The 14,438-nt window shown below is 53.0% G+C and overlaps 1 protein-coding gene across 1 annotated transcript in view; it reads left to right on the plus strand.

Annotated features, from left to right (window-relative positions):
- KLF13 (KLF transcription factor 13) overlaps positions 1 to 12,888 on the plus strand; it is a 49,270-nt gene extending 36,382 nt beyond the window's left edge. Inside the window, exon 2 of the mRNA XM_025893192.2 lies at positions 6,769 to 12,888. Coding sequence (XP_025748977.1) covers positions 6,769 to 7,058 — 290 coding nt within the window. The 3' untranslated portion in view covers positions 7,059 to 12,888. The remainder of the gene's footprint in view (positions 1 to 6,768) is intronic.
- Positions 12,889 to 14,438: the final 1,550 nt, after the last annotated feature.

The following is a 14,438-nucleotide window of genomic DNA, read 5'->3' on the forward strand; positions in this document are numbered from 1 at the left end:
GGGGAGGGGCTTCCAACTGGGGCGTCCTAGGAGACAAGGCACCTGAATGTCAGCTCCATGTGGGGCTATAAACCATGGGCATTTTCAGTGATCAGTGGAGTAGCCAGTGGCCTCCTAATGACAGGAAAGTCTGCTTTCCACCACAGGGGACAGGCCTTTCTGCTGACCCCAAGGCTGCTCAGGGTTTCCTTGGAGGCTGGCAGCCGATTGGCTCCAGTGGTTTCCTTGGAGGCTGGCAACCGATTGGCTCCAGTGGTTGGCCGGCTGCCAAGCTGCCCCAGAGTGGGAAGGGAGCAGGAGGGATTCCCCAGAGTGACAGACATGGTAGTGTTGAGGTGGGGAGCTGGAAGTGGTCCCCTGCCAGTGGCCACAGGTCAGAGCTAGCTAGTGATGAATGACAGCCCACTTGCTGGCAGTGAATAGCCAGGACCTGGGTGCTGGGCCCTGGCAGGCCGGGAAAAGCTGCAAGTCTGTGGAAACCTCTCCCTGTGCCTCCCTCTGACTCTCTGACCAGCCCTGCCCCTCATCATCACTCCCCAGACACACACCCCTGTGGATTCCTTGTGCTCACTGAGGTCTGGTCATGTGAGTAGGCCCTCCTGTTAAGTTGATGGAGCCATCTGCCCTTCCCTCTGGGGGGGCCTCTGTTCAGAGATGCCATCCCCTCCCTTCTTTCTTCCACAGAGGGGAGCTCAGCTAGGCTTCCCAGAGCCCTGGCTGGTAGAGCCAGCCTGAGCTGAGAAGAGCCATCAGGAGACCGAGGGGCCCAATAGGGGAGAGCACTTACTGCCCACAGGCAGAAAAGGCTTTAGTGTACAGACAGTATTCTGGGCCCGGCTCTGTGTGAGACATTGGGACACAATGCCAGAGGAGCCCCAGGACTGCGCACAAGAGGCCCACAGATAAAAAAGAACAGCCGTGTGCAGGTACCGTTGGAGCCAGAAGGGACCCACTCACCTGTAGGACCTGGCGGTCTGGCCAAAACTGGCTGGAGCAATTGAGATGATTGGGAGCATGCCCTTTGGACAGGGGTCAGAGCCGGAGGGAGTCTCGCTGTGGCCCGGGCCTGAGCTCGGGGCATGAGCTGGATTGTGCACATTTCCCAAGCTGCACCTGCAGGCCTCCTGGAAGGGGGTAAGGGGGGAGGGCCCAGGGCTGGGTGCCCAGTCGGGGGCTCGGGCAGGAGGAAAGCCCCTGTGCTCCGAGGCTGGCCTCTTGTGGTTTCTGGGAGGAACAAGCTGTCCCAGCCCAGGCCTGTGGCTTGGGCAAGAGGAGCATGTGGGACACAGTGTTCCCTGATAAGATGAGGCAATCGCTCTCACAGCCTCACTGCAGCGCCAGGGAACATTTATATAACCCCCGCCCTGCGCCCCACGAGCTCTTGGCCCTGGCGCCTCTGGCGCCCAGCTGCCCCCCCCTTACTACACACCAACAGCACCCCGCCCTGTACAGGCCAGTTGTCCCCTGACCCGCAGTTCCTGGCCCTTGCACCCTGGCACCCTGGCACCCTCAGGGCCCTCCACCCTGAGCACGGCCTGGCCCCTTCCCCAGCCCCAGGGCCCTCTAGCCCCCCACAGTGACCCCAGCCTTCCCCCAGCTTCCCTCCCTCCCTGTGCACCCTGTACCCCATAAAACCTGACCTCTATCCCATTCCTCTTGCTCTGCCTCCGCCTCCCAAGACCCTCTCACCATTCAGTCCCATGGACCAAATCCTGGCCCCCTGCAGCCCTACCTTCTTTGGAAAGTGAGGGCAGGGGGACTGGAGTGGGCCCATGCCAGGCTTAGGCTTCAGGCAGGATGCTGCAGGAGGGCTTCCTTCAGGGTTCTGGAATCCTCGATTAGGTTTCCTGTCCCAAGAGGGCCAGTGTCACTTCTGAGCTAGACTGCACACTCTCCTTGTGATGGCCCTGTGGTACTGTCTGTCTCCCCATCACATGCCCAAGAGGAAGCAGATGCAGAATTTGAGCCCAGCAGGAGGGAAGCTAGGGTTTACTTAGTCTGGAGGGCTGACTCCCTGTAGGGTGTGGACCTGCTGAGCCCCCACTCCAGGCTGGGTATGCTCCCTCTATACTCACTCAGCCCAGTCACACCACCTTGGGGTCAATTCCTAGCAGAGCAGTTTTCAAAGGGAGGCCCAGGGACACCTGTAGGTAACCCGAGACCCTTCTAGGAGGCCATGAGGCCAAAACTATTTTCAAAATAATAACATTATTTGTCCTTTATTCTCTGAAAAAAAAAATACAATGGAATATTCCAAAAGCTAAATGATGTGTGATGACATCATCCCCCTGTCAGCTACTGGAATGTGTGCTTGAGTTTGAATTTTTGTTTTAATTTCTAATATGATAAATATCAATGGATATAACCCACATAAACAGACACTTTTTTGGGTCCCTCTCTACAATTATGAGAAACACCATCATGGGTGACTGTCTCCCTGTCCAGGCTGCCTTTCCCCCACCTATTCTCGATTCTCCTGGCTGCTCTTCATTAGCCTCCTGGGTGCTGCTTGAATGTCACCAGCCCAGCCAGACCCTGGTGCTGCTCCTAACCAGGATGAATCATAACTTCTAAGTGTTTTATTCATCTGTTTGTGGGCCAGTTTGTTGCCATCTGTCGTCCTGGAAAGGGCTGACAGAAGTATAAAGGATGGAACAAGGAGGACCCTGTCTGCATCAGGACCCTGTTCCCAGGGCCAGACATCGGGTCTGTGTTCAGTAAAAGTGCTGAGCCGCTGATGCCCAGACAAAACCAAGAGCCGTGTGTGGCCTACGTGTGATGCTGGGCTTTCCCTACCTTCTGCCACTGCAGGCTACCCGGTACCAGCATGCCATGGTGTTGGATGCTGCGGTTCTCTGCGGCCCTGACATCACTGTAGCCCATCTATAATTAGACCTGCCTCACACGCCTCCCAGAGCTGAAAGCGTAAGGACCCTGAAAAGGACAAGCCCCCGTGAGGGCCCAGGGCTTCTTAGAAAGCAAGGGTGAGTCTGAATTTGGGTTTGTCCTCCCCTACTCCCACCACAGGCTTAAATTTGAGAAGACACAGGTGACAAAAATAATAGATAAGAGCAAAAATAATAGCTTAACAGTTTAAGGGTAAGCATTTGGCATGTGCCAGGCACAGTGCCACGATCTGGTTGTGTGTGACATTATGGAATCACCATGTGTACTCCACTATGAGGATGGGGTAGTATATTCATTTCCTGTGACTACCATAACAGATTACCATAAACTGGGTGGCTTAAAACAACACAAATGCACTTTCTCACTGTTTGAGAGGGCAGAAGTCTAAGATCAAGGTGTTGGCAGCTCACTCTCCTGCCCACCTCTGTTCTTTCTGAAGGCTCTGCTGGCAGGGGGGAAGTGGGAATCCATTTCATGCTTCTCTCCTAGCTCCTAGGGGGCTGCCCTACAATGCTTGGTGTTCCTTGGCTTGTCGATGCATCACTCCAATCTCTTCTTCTGTCATCGCTTGGCCTTCTCTTCTGTGTCCTTTCCCCTTCTCTTCTTTTCTAAGGACACTTGTGATCTCATTTCAAGATCCTTACCTTAATTATATCTACAAAGACCCTTTTTCCAAATAAGGAAAGGGATTCAAGGATTTCTTGGTTCAAAGGATCAGGACTTGGACATCTTTTTGGGGGAGCACTCTTTACCCTACCATAGAGGCGATTATCTGAGGCCGTCAATACACTGTGAAGACGGGTCTGAACCTCATCCGTCACACTTGGCACATTGAGCTCTTGAACTCAGCACCCAGTCACACAGAAATGAAACCATTGTATTTAATGCTGGACCTTTCCAAATATTTAATGACCAATGTGCATTGTGAAGTTCCTAGAGTAGACTTAGCATGCAGCATTTCTCAAACTTTTTTGTTGACAAGAATTTCCCCCCCAGAACCAATTAACAACATATTCAATTCTAAAAAGACACATAACATAGAAGAACTTACAACGACAACAACAAAAATCCTGTTCCCAATGCAGCCTCACTCCCCAGAGACCAACACTGCTCTGATTTTAGTTGTGTTGGTGGTTTCTGACATAAACTGTATTATTATTATTTATTTTTTTGCTGTTCTTTGATGTATCAGATTTAGATACGATCTGTTATCTCCCTTCCATAAAATTTAAGGATTTACCTCATTTCTACCCCTCCCCTCACCTCCTCCTGAATCGATGGATGTATTATTATTTTAATTGTTTGTTGATTATCCTTATAACTTTAACCTCATTCAGACATTTCCTTTGTGCATGTGTGTGTTCCTACCTTTCTTGTACATCCACATTCTCTATTGGGGCCATGAGTCAGTTGTCTATAACATTGATTCTAAGCACTGACAATTAGCTGGTGCTAGGGTTCACATGACCATGACTGTGGAAAGATTACTTCAATATACCAGGGCCTGTACAGGGATTTCATTCCCTCCTGCTGCCTCATGGGGTTGTTGTGAAAGATAAATAGTATAACATACAAAAAACCCCTAGACTAGTGTTTGGCTCAGAGCTCTTCCCTGATTGCTCATAGTCTTGTAGCATTTTAGTTTGCTTCATATTTAGACCCCAATTTTCTTGCATGTCTTCTGTTTTTCCTGGAGTTTCTAATTGCCTCTCTTTTTTCTTTTAACCAAAGAATAGTATGTGCCTTCACTATGTCCTGAAGTTTATTCAGTCTCTTGATCATACTCTCTGATGCATGGAACTCACTTTCTTCTTGGAATTATCCTCCTATGAATCCTGCCTCAGTGGTCCCCAGGTCTCTGCCTCACTCTCCTGAATACCCCTTCATTTTTCACTCACTTCTCTGGCTTCTTGGTTTTTTTCTTATTTTTGCTGGAGTTTGAGAGGTAAATTTGGAAGAACCTATTTCTTTGTCATCTAGAATCCAGTGTGATTTATGAGAAGTCTAGTGTGTGTCCCAGCCTTATTCTCTTACGGATAACTTGGTGTTTGTTCCTTACCTCTTTCTAATAAGTTTTGTGGTCTCTTTTTACTCAGTATTTTGACATTGCAGAATTTCTCATAGCAGGACCCTTTACTCACTACACTGCCCACATCTGGCTAGCTAGTCTTATTTGATTCTGACAGATACCGTTTTCTTGTTTCTTTGATAATTTGCTCTCCTCCCTTTTTTTCTGCTCTTTAACAAACAGAAATTAGTTGAATATTGCACCCCCAGGATTGATTCCCTGTAACTCTGAACTATCATTTGTAACTGTTAATATAGGTTTGGGAAATGATGGTTTGCTCTCCTACTTGATTTTGAATCCTCCCCACCACAGACACCCTTTCCCCCTCCAAAGAAAATCCCCAGAAAATCAATAAGAACATATACAACCACACATAGCTCTTAGTTTCAGCATTACTAGGAGACAGAGAATGCAGCAACATTCACATATTTCTAAAACCTTTTTAATGTTGTTCCATTTTTTTCTGGGATATTTCCTTGAGTTTATTTCCAGCTTTTCTGTGGAATTTTTGTTTGGGCAACAATACTCTCAATTTCTAAACACTATTTTTTGTTCTCTGAACTTCCTTTTGATGTTATCATGTTTGCTTTATGCATGAATTTTTTCTGAAATTTCTCTCAGAATACTAATTAGAATTTTTAGGTTGGCATTCTCTTCTGTCTCCTGGCTTCACTCTTTTTCCTCTGGAGTAAGCTTTGTTTTGTTGCTCTTGGACTTCTCCCTTTCATGCTGCTGGTTTTCCTTGGCCATCTGGCCATCCTTGGGTGTTTGTTTATATTTAAGGTTGATGGGCTCATTTGGGGTGGGTGGTGTGGATTTCCTCCTCCAGGCACAGGTAGGCCAGCTTTGAGGACTGGCTCTTGGCTTTAGGGCCAGAGTGGGGGAGGGAGGGCAAGGTAAAGGGTTGGAAGGGTTGGCTGTGTGGCCACCCCCGGTGCCATAAGGGCTGCATTCTGGGGTGCCAGGAGCTCCTGCTGGTTCTCTCTGAGCAGTTGATGTCATTTTTTTGTGTGGCTCAGAGTTTGCCTGGGTAAATGCTGGCCTGTTCCTTGCTCTGAGCAAGGGATAAGAGGGAGGAGGGGTTCCTGATTGCAACCGACATTTGTTACCTCCCACTCATGGAGTGTTCTGAGTAGCCACCCTTGTCTGTCTCCGTGCTTGGGTCTGCAAGAGCCTGTTGTAGTCTCCTGCTCTGCTGGCTGTTGCCTGTTGGCCACATTGGAACTAATGTAAGAGAGGGGGCAATAAGAGAAGGAAATTCCCAGGTCTGTGCTCCTCATGTTATAGGTGAGGAAACTGAGGAGGGGTCAGGATGGTGGTAGGGCACTTGGGTTTGGGAATTGTCTCTTGGCCCTGAACAGTGTGGGGCTCTGAAGTGTGGCTCCCCTGGGGTCAGTGTGGGGCAGCTGGACTTTCGCAGACCTGCAGGTCCTTCCTGGCCCTAGACCCTTCATTCCTGTTCCCCATCTTTGATCCTGAAGATGGGCCTGAGCTCCCCACAAGCCAGGGCCAGGGGGCCTGCACAGGTTGTTGGGTGCCACGACCAGGGGCCTTGGGCCCTGCAGCCACATTACCTGAGATGCTGCCATTTCATCCTGGGAGGTGTCTGCTGCCTTCCTTGGGTACCGGCTGGAGGGCACTGGCAGAGTACACCTTTGCCCTGATGGCTTTGTCACAGAGGGCTGGTGGAGACAGGGCGCAGAGGGCGGGGACCAGCTAGGGGTGGGGAGGAGCGGGCTGCGTGGAGGGCAGGGCCAGGAGCAGGGACTGACGCTCTGCCCTGTCACCCGCAGGTGAGAGGCCCTTCGCCTGCAGCTGGCAGGACTGCAACAAGAAGTTCGCGCGCTCGGACGAGCTGGCCCGGCACTACCGCACGCACACGGGCGAGAAGAAGTTCAGCTGCCCCATCTGCGAGAAGCGCTTCATGCGCAGCGACCACCTGACGAAGCACGCGCGCCGCCACGCCAACTTCCACCCGGGCATGCTGCAGCGGCGCAGCGGGGGCTCGCGGACCGGCTCCCTCAGCGACTACAGCCGCTCGGACGCCAGCAGCCCCACCATCAGCCCGGCCAGCTCGCCCTGAGCTGGGCCCCTGCCAGCCCGCGGCAGCACAGCCCCGCCCTCCCCGCCCCGGGGCCCCGCCCCCCCACCCCCCCTTCTGCGGGCGCCCTGCCCCACTCCGCCCGGCCCACCCCGGGGCTGGCCGAGGACCCTCCGCCCCCACTACAGCCATGAGCAGATGCTCGCCCTTCTCGTGATGCCCTGTCTTTTCCTTTTGTAATAAGAAAGAAGAGAGAACTTTATGAAGTCAATAACAACAACACAACAAACAATTTCTTCACCTCAGGTGTCAAAGTAAATTTGTAAAAAAACAAAAAATTTTCAAAAAACACCATCCACAAATTGCACAATAGACATACCCACAAAGGTGAGATTCAGTGGTGTTGAACCCCCCCCCCCCCTTTCTCAGGGATGGACATGTTCCACGAGGTCAGTGAGGACACCCCTTTCCTGCCGCCTTATTCTGTACATAGATTTGCACTCTGGAGTTTTCTGTTAGGTTCGGGAACACACTGGGGACAAAGGAGACGAAGCAGTGCAGGTGGGGCTCAGCATCCAGCCTGTGGGTCAGTTGATCGGTCAGTTCTGAGCGAACGCGGTCACTGACATTTGCTTCCAGGCCAGATTCCCAAGCCGGGGGCCTCCCGGCCGCCAAGCCTCTGCCCCAGCAGCCCGGCCGGGCTCAGGACGTAGATCATTCAGAGGGATGCCTTAAGCTGTACTGGGCAAAAGAAGCACTCCACCTGGGGAGACCACAGAGGCGCCCGCCTTGTGCGGGGGCCCTGCCCATTTCCCTCCCCCTGCCTCCAGGAGCCTTTCTCTGGGCCTCTCAGAGCACTGGAAGCAGAGATGCGAGCCTGGGTTGATCAGCCCGCTGCACCATCTGAAGTCCGATGTGACAGGGCCCGGGCCACGTTTGCCCAGCCCTTGGCCTGCCTGAGGTATGTGCCCCGCGTAGGGACACCTGATGGTCTGTGTCCTGCAGAAGGCACATGGGGACCTCTCACTCTCTCATCTTCTCTGACTGGAAAACAGAGCCTGGGAACCCAGTCTTCTTCAGAGATGGCCGAAAGTGTCTCTGGTGCCTCCAGTTCCCGTGTTCCCCTGGACCGGCCCTGCTCTCAAGACACCTTTGTTTGAAACCGCGGGGAAGGTTGTTGGGCCACCTTGCCAGAGGCCCAGTGTGTGTGGCCGTGCACGTGGCAGCACTCGGTGCTTCACAGAGACAGTTCTGTAGCAAGAGACCGGAACATTGTGACTTGGAACTTTTCGGGAGTGGTAAAGCAGATGTTATGGGAAATGCTGTCGGAGAATGTGCATTCTGTTTCCTCCCCGGGGAACACCAGACAGAAAGTTGTGGGAAATACTTTGCTCAGACCCACCATGTTCCCAGCTCGGAATTAGCAAACCTCCCGCGTCTCCATGAGCTTTGCACCCCCTGGACTTCTCCCTTTCCCTCCCACTCCCCCCCTCCTGCCTGGGAGGCCCCGGCCCACACCTGCCTGCCCGTGGTGCAGTAGGGCTCCGGGGTGCTGTGTTGCCAGCGTTCTCCTGCTGGGAGAGGAAGAGCAGAGAGCTGAGCGGTTTCTCCGGAGTCCCCCGCCTGGGCTGGGCTGGGGCTTGAGCCCTGGCGGGGCAGTCAGGCTGGGCTCCAGCATGCTGCTCCTCTGCAGACATTTGGAGGCTCCTGCTCAGTGCTGCTGCCTGGGCACCTCCCTTTCCTTCTTCCTGAGAGTTGGGGCGTGTAAATACAAGCCCCTAGGACAGTGTGTGTGTGTGTGTGTGTGTGTGTGTGTGTGTGTGTGTTGGGGTGGGGGGGTGTGGGTTTGGGGTGGATTTGAGGTATCTCGCAGAGACCTCTGCTCATTTTGGTGAGGAGGAATGACCCTTGGGACCTCAGAGGGCTGTAGATGGGCTTCCTGGGCCCAGAGTGCCTTGGTGGTGGCCATCCTGCGTCCACCCCACCGTATCCTGGCATGGGGTGCAGCACAGAGAAGCCCCAGAGACCCAGGCCTGGCTGGTGCTCACAGGGGCCGGCACCCTCTGCCCATAATGACCACAAGGGTGGCAATCTGCTGGATGCAGCACTTGGGTGCCCCTTTCAGACTCTACTGTGTGTTGTCTGGGATCGGCCAGGGGCATGGTGGTGGCTTCTGAGTAGCGTGTTAGGTATCAAGTTGGGCAGTAGCATTGTTCTTGCTGTGGGTGAAAGCCAAGCAGGGCTGGGGGATCAGATGCAGAGCTGACGGCCCTAGCTGCCGTGTCCCATTTGGGCTGCATGACAGCCCTGCTTGCGTTTGGTCTGGAAGAGAGGGTGGAAGATCCTATAGAGACCTGGACAGAAGAGCGCCCTGAGTGCTTGGGGTGAGAGATCTTCGTGCCCAGTTCCAAAGTGAGGCCCAGAAGGCCCTCGGAGGCCCCTCCCAAAGTTGTTTCTGTGTGAGGCATAGAAAGCCACACTCTGAATACATTTCATGTCTCAGGAACTCACATTCCAGGTTCAGGAATTTTATTCCAAAGTCCTTTGGTGTGCTCACCGTCCACGGGTCCCCGAAGGCAGGGAGAGGGAGCTGTGTGTCCCTGGGAGGCCACATAATGCTATCCCCTTGAGGAGCCAGGAGTCTCCTTGTGATCTGCCCACTGGCATCTCAGAAGGAGGGTTTCTAACCCCACATCTGTCTGCACATAGGAAGGGGAGTAAGGACTCTAAACCCAGTCATCTTGGAATAAAAGAAGAGCTGGTTTGTTTTAGAGGTGGGGTGGGGGGTGGGGGAGGGAAAGCGGGTGTTTGCTGTTTCCAAAGAGAGCACTTAATTTAATTTTTCCTCTAAATGACCCAGGGCTGTTCCGTCAGATAGATGGAAGGGTAACATTGCCTTAAAACAGAAATATGCAGGCATTGACTATTTTTGGCAAATGAGTGTGTCTTCATTCCCAAAGCGGTTCTGGTCTAATGGCCGGGTGCGGTCCTTCCGCTATGGGCCTGGCCTGGGAGATGGGGCACTGCTCTGCTGACTTAGGGCACCTGGAGGGAATCCCCGCCTGGCTTCCCTGGGCACTTGGCCTGGGGCTCCGGTCGGACCATCCTGACTCATCTGGGGCTAAAATTCATCTCACTTGAAGGGTGGGAAAAATCCATGAACCTCAGGCGAGGTTTAAATGGGCTCTCCCTGGCATCTCATCACCATGAAATGAGTGCTTGTGGAAGGGGGCAGTGGGCCGTGGGCCGTGGAAAGCTACTCCCTGGGGCCCCCACTGGAAGCAGTTACATGGGGTGGACCCTCCTGAAACAGCTTGCATTTTCTTCTAAGATGTAGAATGTCTTCCCAGCCTGGGTCTATTTCAGGGTCTTTCATTTTTCTGGTTTATGGCCATGCTTGCTGGCTTCAGTGTGATTGAAGAACCCATAGGACTCCTAGACATAATAGTGAAAACTCAAACCTTTATTTTGTAGCAGACTTGTTCTCACAGGCCAAGGGGGCAGAGATCTCAAAATGAAGGTTGCCTGAACAAAGGGAGAATTTCCTCCAAAAAATCCTAAAAGTGACCCTGGACTCAACCATCAGGGGGCTGGTGTTTAGCTCACGTCCCAAATAAGAAAGCCCCTCTTTGCGTCAGCCATGTGAGGGGACCGGTTGTCAGCTCCCTATATGCCCACGGAATCCTACAGCCATCTGGAAAGGAACAGGTGAACACAGCCGTTTCCACGAAGGGCCCCGGGGTCCTCTTCTGTAGGGTGCTATGTAGGAACAGGCAGCGATGCCCTTGATGGGAATGTAGTCCTGGAGGTACCCTACCTGCATCCCACCACACCCCCACTATGGCACTTGAGGTGCAGGACACTACCCACCCTTTATTCTGAGGCCATGCAACCGGGCAGGTGCAGGATTCGCCACGGTGCAGCCTCCAGGTGCAAACATCAGTGGGACTGGGGTCCCCAGATCTCACTGTGCCCTGGGTCACAGCTCAGACCAATGGGGAGTGACTTGGAGATAGGGACAGACAGGCCAGCCACAGGTAGCCCCCAGCCCACCTGTTGGGACATGAAGAGAGGGCCGGTGGCTTTCTATGGTCCCGAGGGAAGTGTGGCAGAACTGGGGTCTCCAGTTGAGCTCTCTGCTGCCCGGCCCAGAGTCTTCAGAAGACCCAGCCTCCTTTCTTGCCAGAAGCAGGTGCTAAGGTGGACGGCACAGGGTCATAGCACTTGCCAGGGACTTCATCCGTGGTTTCAGTGAGCAGGAGTGCCACCTAACAAAGTGTGATCTGAGCAATAGCATCCCATTGTCATTTAACTCCTGGTTTGGGCTGTTTACAAGGCTACCTGATTATTTTGACTTCTGACAGATATCACTGATTTTTTTTTTTTTAAACCCATTTTTAAAGTCAGTCAGTCAAAAACAGTGCTGGAAGGTTTAAAGGGTCTGATGTAGTGGTCACATCGAAAACAGTAAGAGATGCTTTGTTGGTCCCCCGTATCTTTTGCTACCCAAAGGTTCCATATGCGATTCTTGTGACCATGTTTTCCAAAGGTAAAATCGAGGATGTGGACCTACAATTTCTGAAGGCAGGATTGCCCTGGGAAGAGCCAGCTCCCTATGACTGATATTCCCGATTCTGAGGCTCAGTTTCAAAGGTTTGTCCAAGACACATTCCAGAGAATTTTGTACCAGAATTTGGATGCGCAATCCAGCTTACTACTGATAAATGCCTGCACATCATTTAGGGCGAGGCCCTTCCTCCCACCCACTGCCCTGTCCCTCACTGGTGTGAAGATTGGCTTTGGTGGGAGCTTTGAGCCCCGGATCCATGAGGGCAGAGGGGCCGTACTTGGTTTCTTCTGATCCCCTGTAGCAATGTCAGACTTGCAGTGCGTCCAGCTGGCCCTGCCCAGCCTCTCCCCTTCTCATGCAGCTTTAAAACCTTACGACTTTTATTTAAAGATGAACAAGATGGGAGGGGAGGGGACCACATGAGCAGCTTTCTCCCAGGGCTCAGGGGCGTTTTCCCAGGGACGTGTTGACAGGTTGTTGTACATGCTTATTTAGAAACCCAAGTATGTGAGCTGAATGCAAGACAACCGCAGGTCTGGCCGAAGGTTGGCCCCCCCTACTCAGAGCACAAGGGCTGGGTGTACCGGCCGGATCCCTCCCCAGCTTGCCCTGTGCATGGGGTGAGAGGGCCACTTCCCAGCGGGGATCAGGTGCCACTTGGGGAGCAGTGTGGCGGCCTTTCCCAGGTCAGGGTGCAGGTGTCGGGGTGGGTGGCTTCGCTCCTGAGCTTCACCCTGGAGAGTCCGTGTGCCTAGTGCTGAGGATCCCAAGGGCTCGGCGGCATCAGCACGAGCTATGCATTGTGGGGCGTGGGGCTTGCTGTGTTCCCACATAACCGGGAATACATCATGTGGGTGCGTTGGGTGCATGAGTCAGCCACCCCCAGACCCGCACAAATGACCCCTTCCCCATCCAAAGCCATTGATGGAGCTTCTCTGGAATCGTATGCCAAAATCCCAAGGCAGAATCCAAGGGTCCAAGACCATTTCCATGGATCACGCGTTTTCCTTTTCTGTAGGAACTTTTTTTTTTCCTTTTTAACCAGCACCACACCATGCTTCCGAAGGCCATGTTTCATCTTTCCTGGATCACTACAGTGAAGTATTACAGTTGTACAGTTCCCAATCTGGCCTTGGCTTGCTCGGATAAAACTTTGTATGTATTTTGTATGGCATAGATTCTATATTGTAATGATGTCCTATGCAAAAAGAAAAAAAATAACTAAATTGTAAATTTTATTGTTTTAATGTGTATGCATGTTTAGTGACGTTTACATTTTGAAATAAAATTTATGATTCATTATTTTATTTGCCAGAGCTGGTTCCTTGGAGAGGCCCAGGGTTGGGGGTGGGGGAGCAACCTAAGTGGACCAACTCCAGCAGCTATATAGAATTGGCTGAGGGGCAGAAACCAACCTGGAACTTTGTAGGCCTTTTACAGAAAACAAGGCTTTGCAGAGAGTGGGTGCCCCTCTGGCCATCCCCTCCCACCTACTCAGCTGATTTCAGCTTGTCGCACTCCCAGCCCTCAGCTCTTCTCCCTTCCCACACCCCACCGCCCAAAAGCTCTACCTGACAGTTCCATCCCCAAGAGCATCGAGGAGGAAGGCTCCCAGGGAGGCAGCAACGATGCGTTTCTGAGCAGGTCATAGTGATTGTCCCTAGACTCCCCATAAACACCTGAACATCCTCCCCCTGCCCCCGCCGCCCCAGCAGCAGCCCCCTTTCTCCACCCCAGTCGCCCTCGAGGTTCTGACAGCCCGTCAGACCACACTGTCACTCGGCCAGATCCTGCTTGCTCCCCTCGCCCCTCTGCCCATAGTCCAAAGAAGGACCTGTTGGCAGCCACTGAAGTCCCTGAGGGTGGCTGGGGGCTCTGAGCCCAAAGCTCTCCGCCACAGACGGCAGCCCGGAGCTGTGGGGACAGGCCTCGGGGGCTGGGGACTGGCATGGTACGTGCTGCTGCAGAGCTCGTTTAAGTCTCCTGTGATGAGGCTGCTCCCCCAAAACAGGGCATTTCCGCAGCAGGCAGCGTCCAGCCTGTGGCTAGTGGGAAGAACTGGGTGATGGGGTCCGGCCCGCGGCCTGTGCCCACAGAGCACGGAGAGAAGCCCCCAGCCAGGCGCAGACCCAGGCCTGCAGCCGGGACCGTGTGTGCTTCTCACGTTACCACCTGCAGTTTGGAGAGCACACGAAGACATGGAGAAATGTAAAATGAGTAGTAAGAGCGACAGCCACTGGAGCTGATCGAAGGCGATTTCTCCTAAAGCGACATCTACACTGGCAGGTGTTTCCCGATAAAATCTTCTCTGTGTCATAGATGAGGAGGAGGGCCCGCGAAGTGAAGGCCCTGGAGCATACACAGAACCGCTGGGAAAACAAGCACGGGTTTCAAAGTTTCAAACAGAAGTCTCCTGGTGCTCAGACATGTGGAGCCCCGTCTTGGTGGCAGCATTTTCCCAGGACAGCCTTGTTCCGCCTTCTCAGAGACCATTTCTTTCTGCTCGGGAACTCCCTATTGCAGCAAGCCGGGTGGATCCACTTCCATAAATAGTTGCGTGCTGCGAGGAGCCCAAATGCTTTAGAAATACTGACTGGCGGGGGGAGAGATGCAGCCATCCGCCGTGACAGCGCTGCTGAGATTTGCAAGAAGTTTTGGGTTCCTGCTGAGGTTCCTTTCTAGAAGAGGGGGGCCTGGCCACTCAGGGAGCCTCCATCTCAAAAGGCCGAGGAATGAATGTCCTGCGACCCTGAGAGGCACCCAGTAGTGTTAGAGGGAAGAGAATGCTCAAGCAATAGGTTTCCCCGGTGTTTAAAAACCACACATATTAGTGCGTGTGACGTGCACATAGC

This window comes from Callorhinus ursinus, unplaced genomic scaffold (assembly GCF_003265705.2).
Source record: "Callorhinus ursinus isolate GAN/ISIS: 27379988/994484 unplaced genomic scaffold, GSC_fseal_2.0 scaffold47, whole genome shotgun sequence".
Lineage (NCBI taxonomy): Eukaryota > Metazoa > Chordata > Mammalia > Carnivora > Otariidae > Callorhinus > Callorhinus ursinus.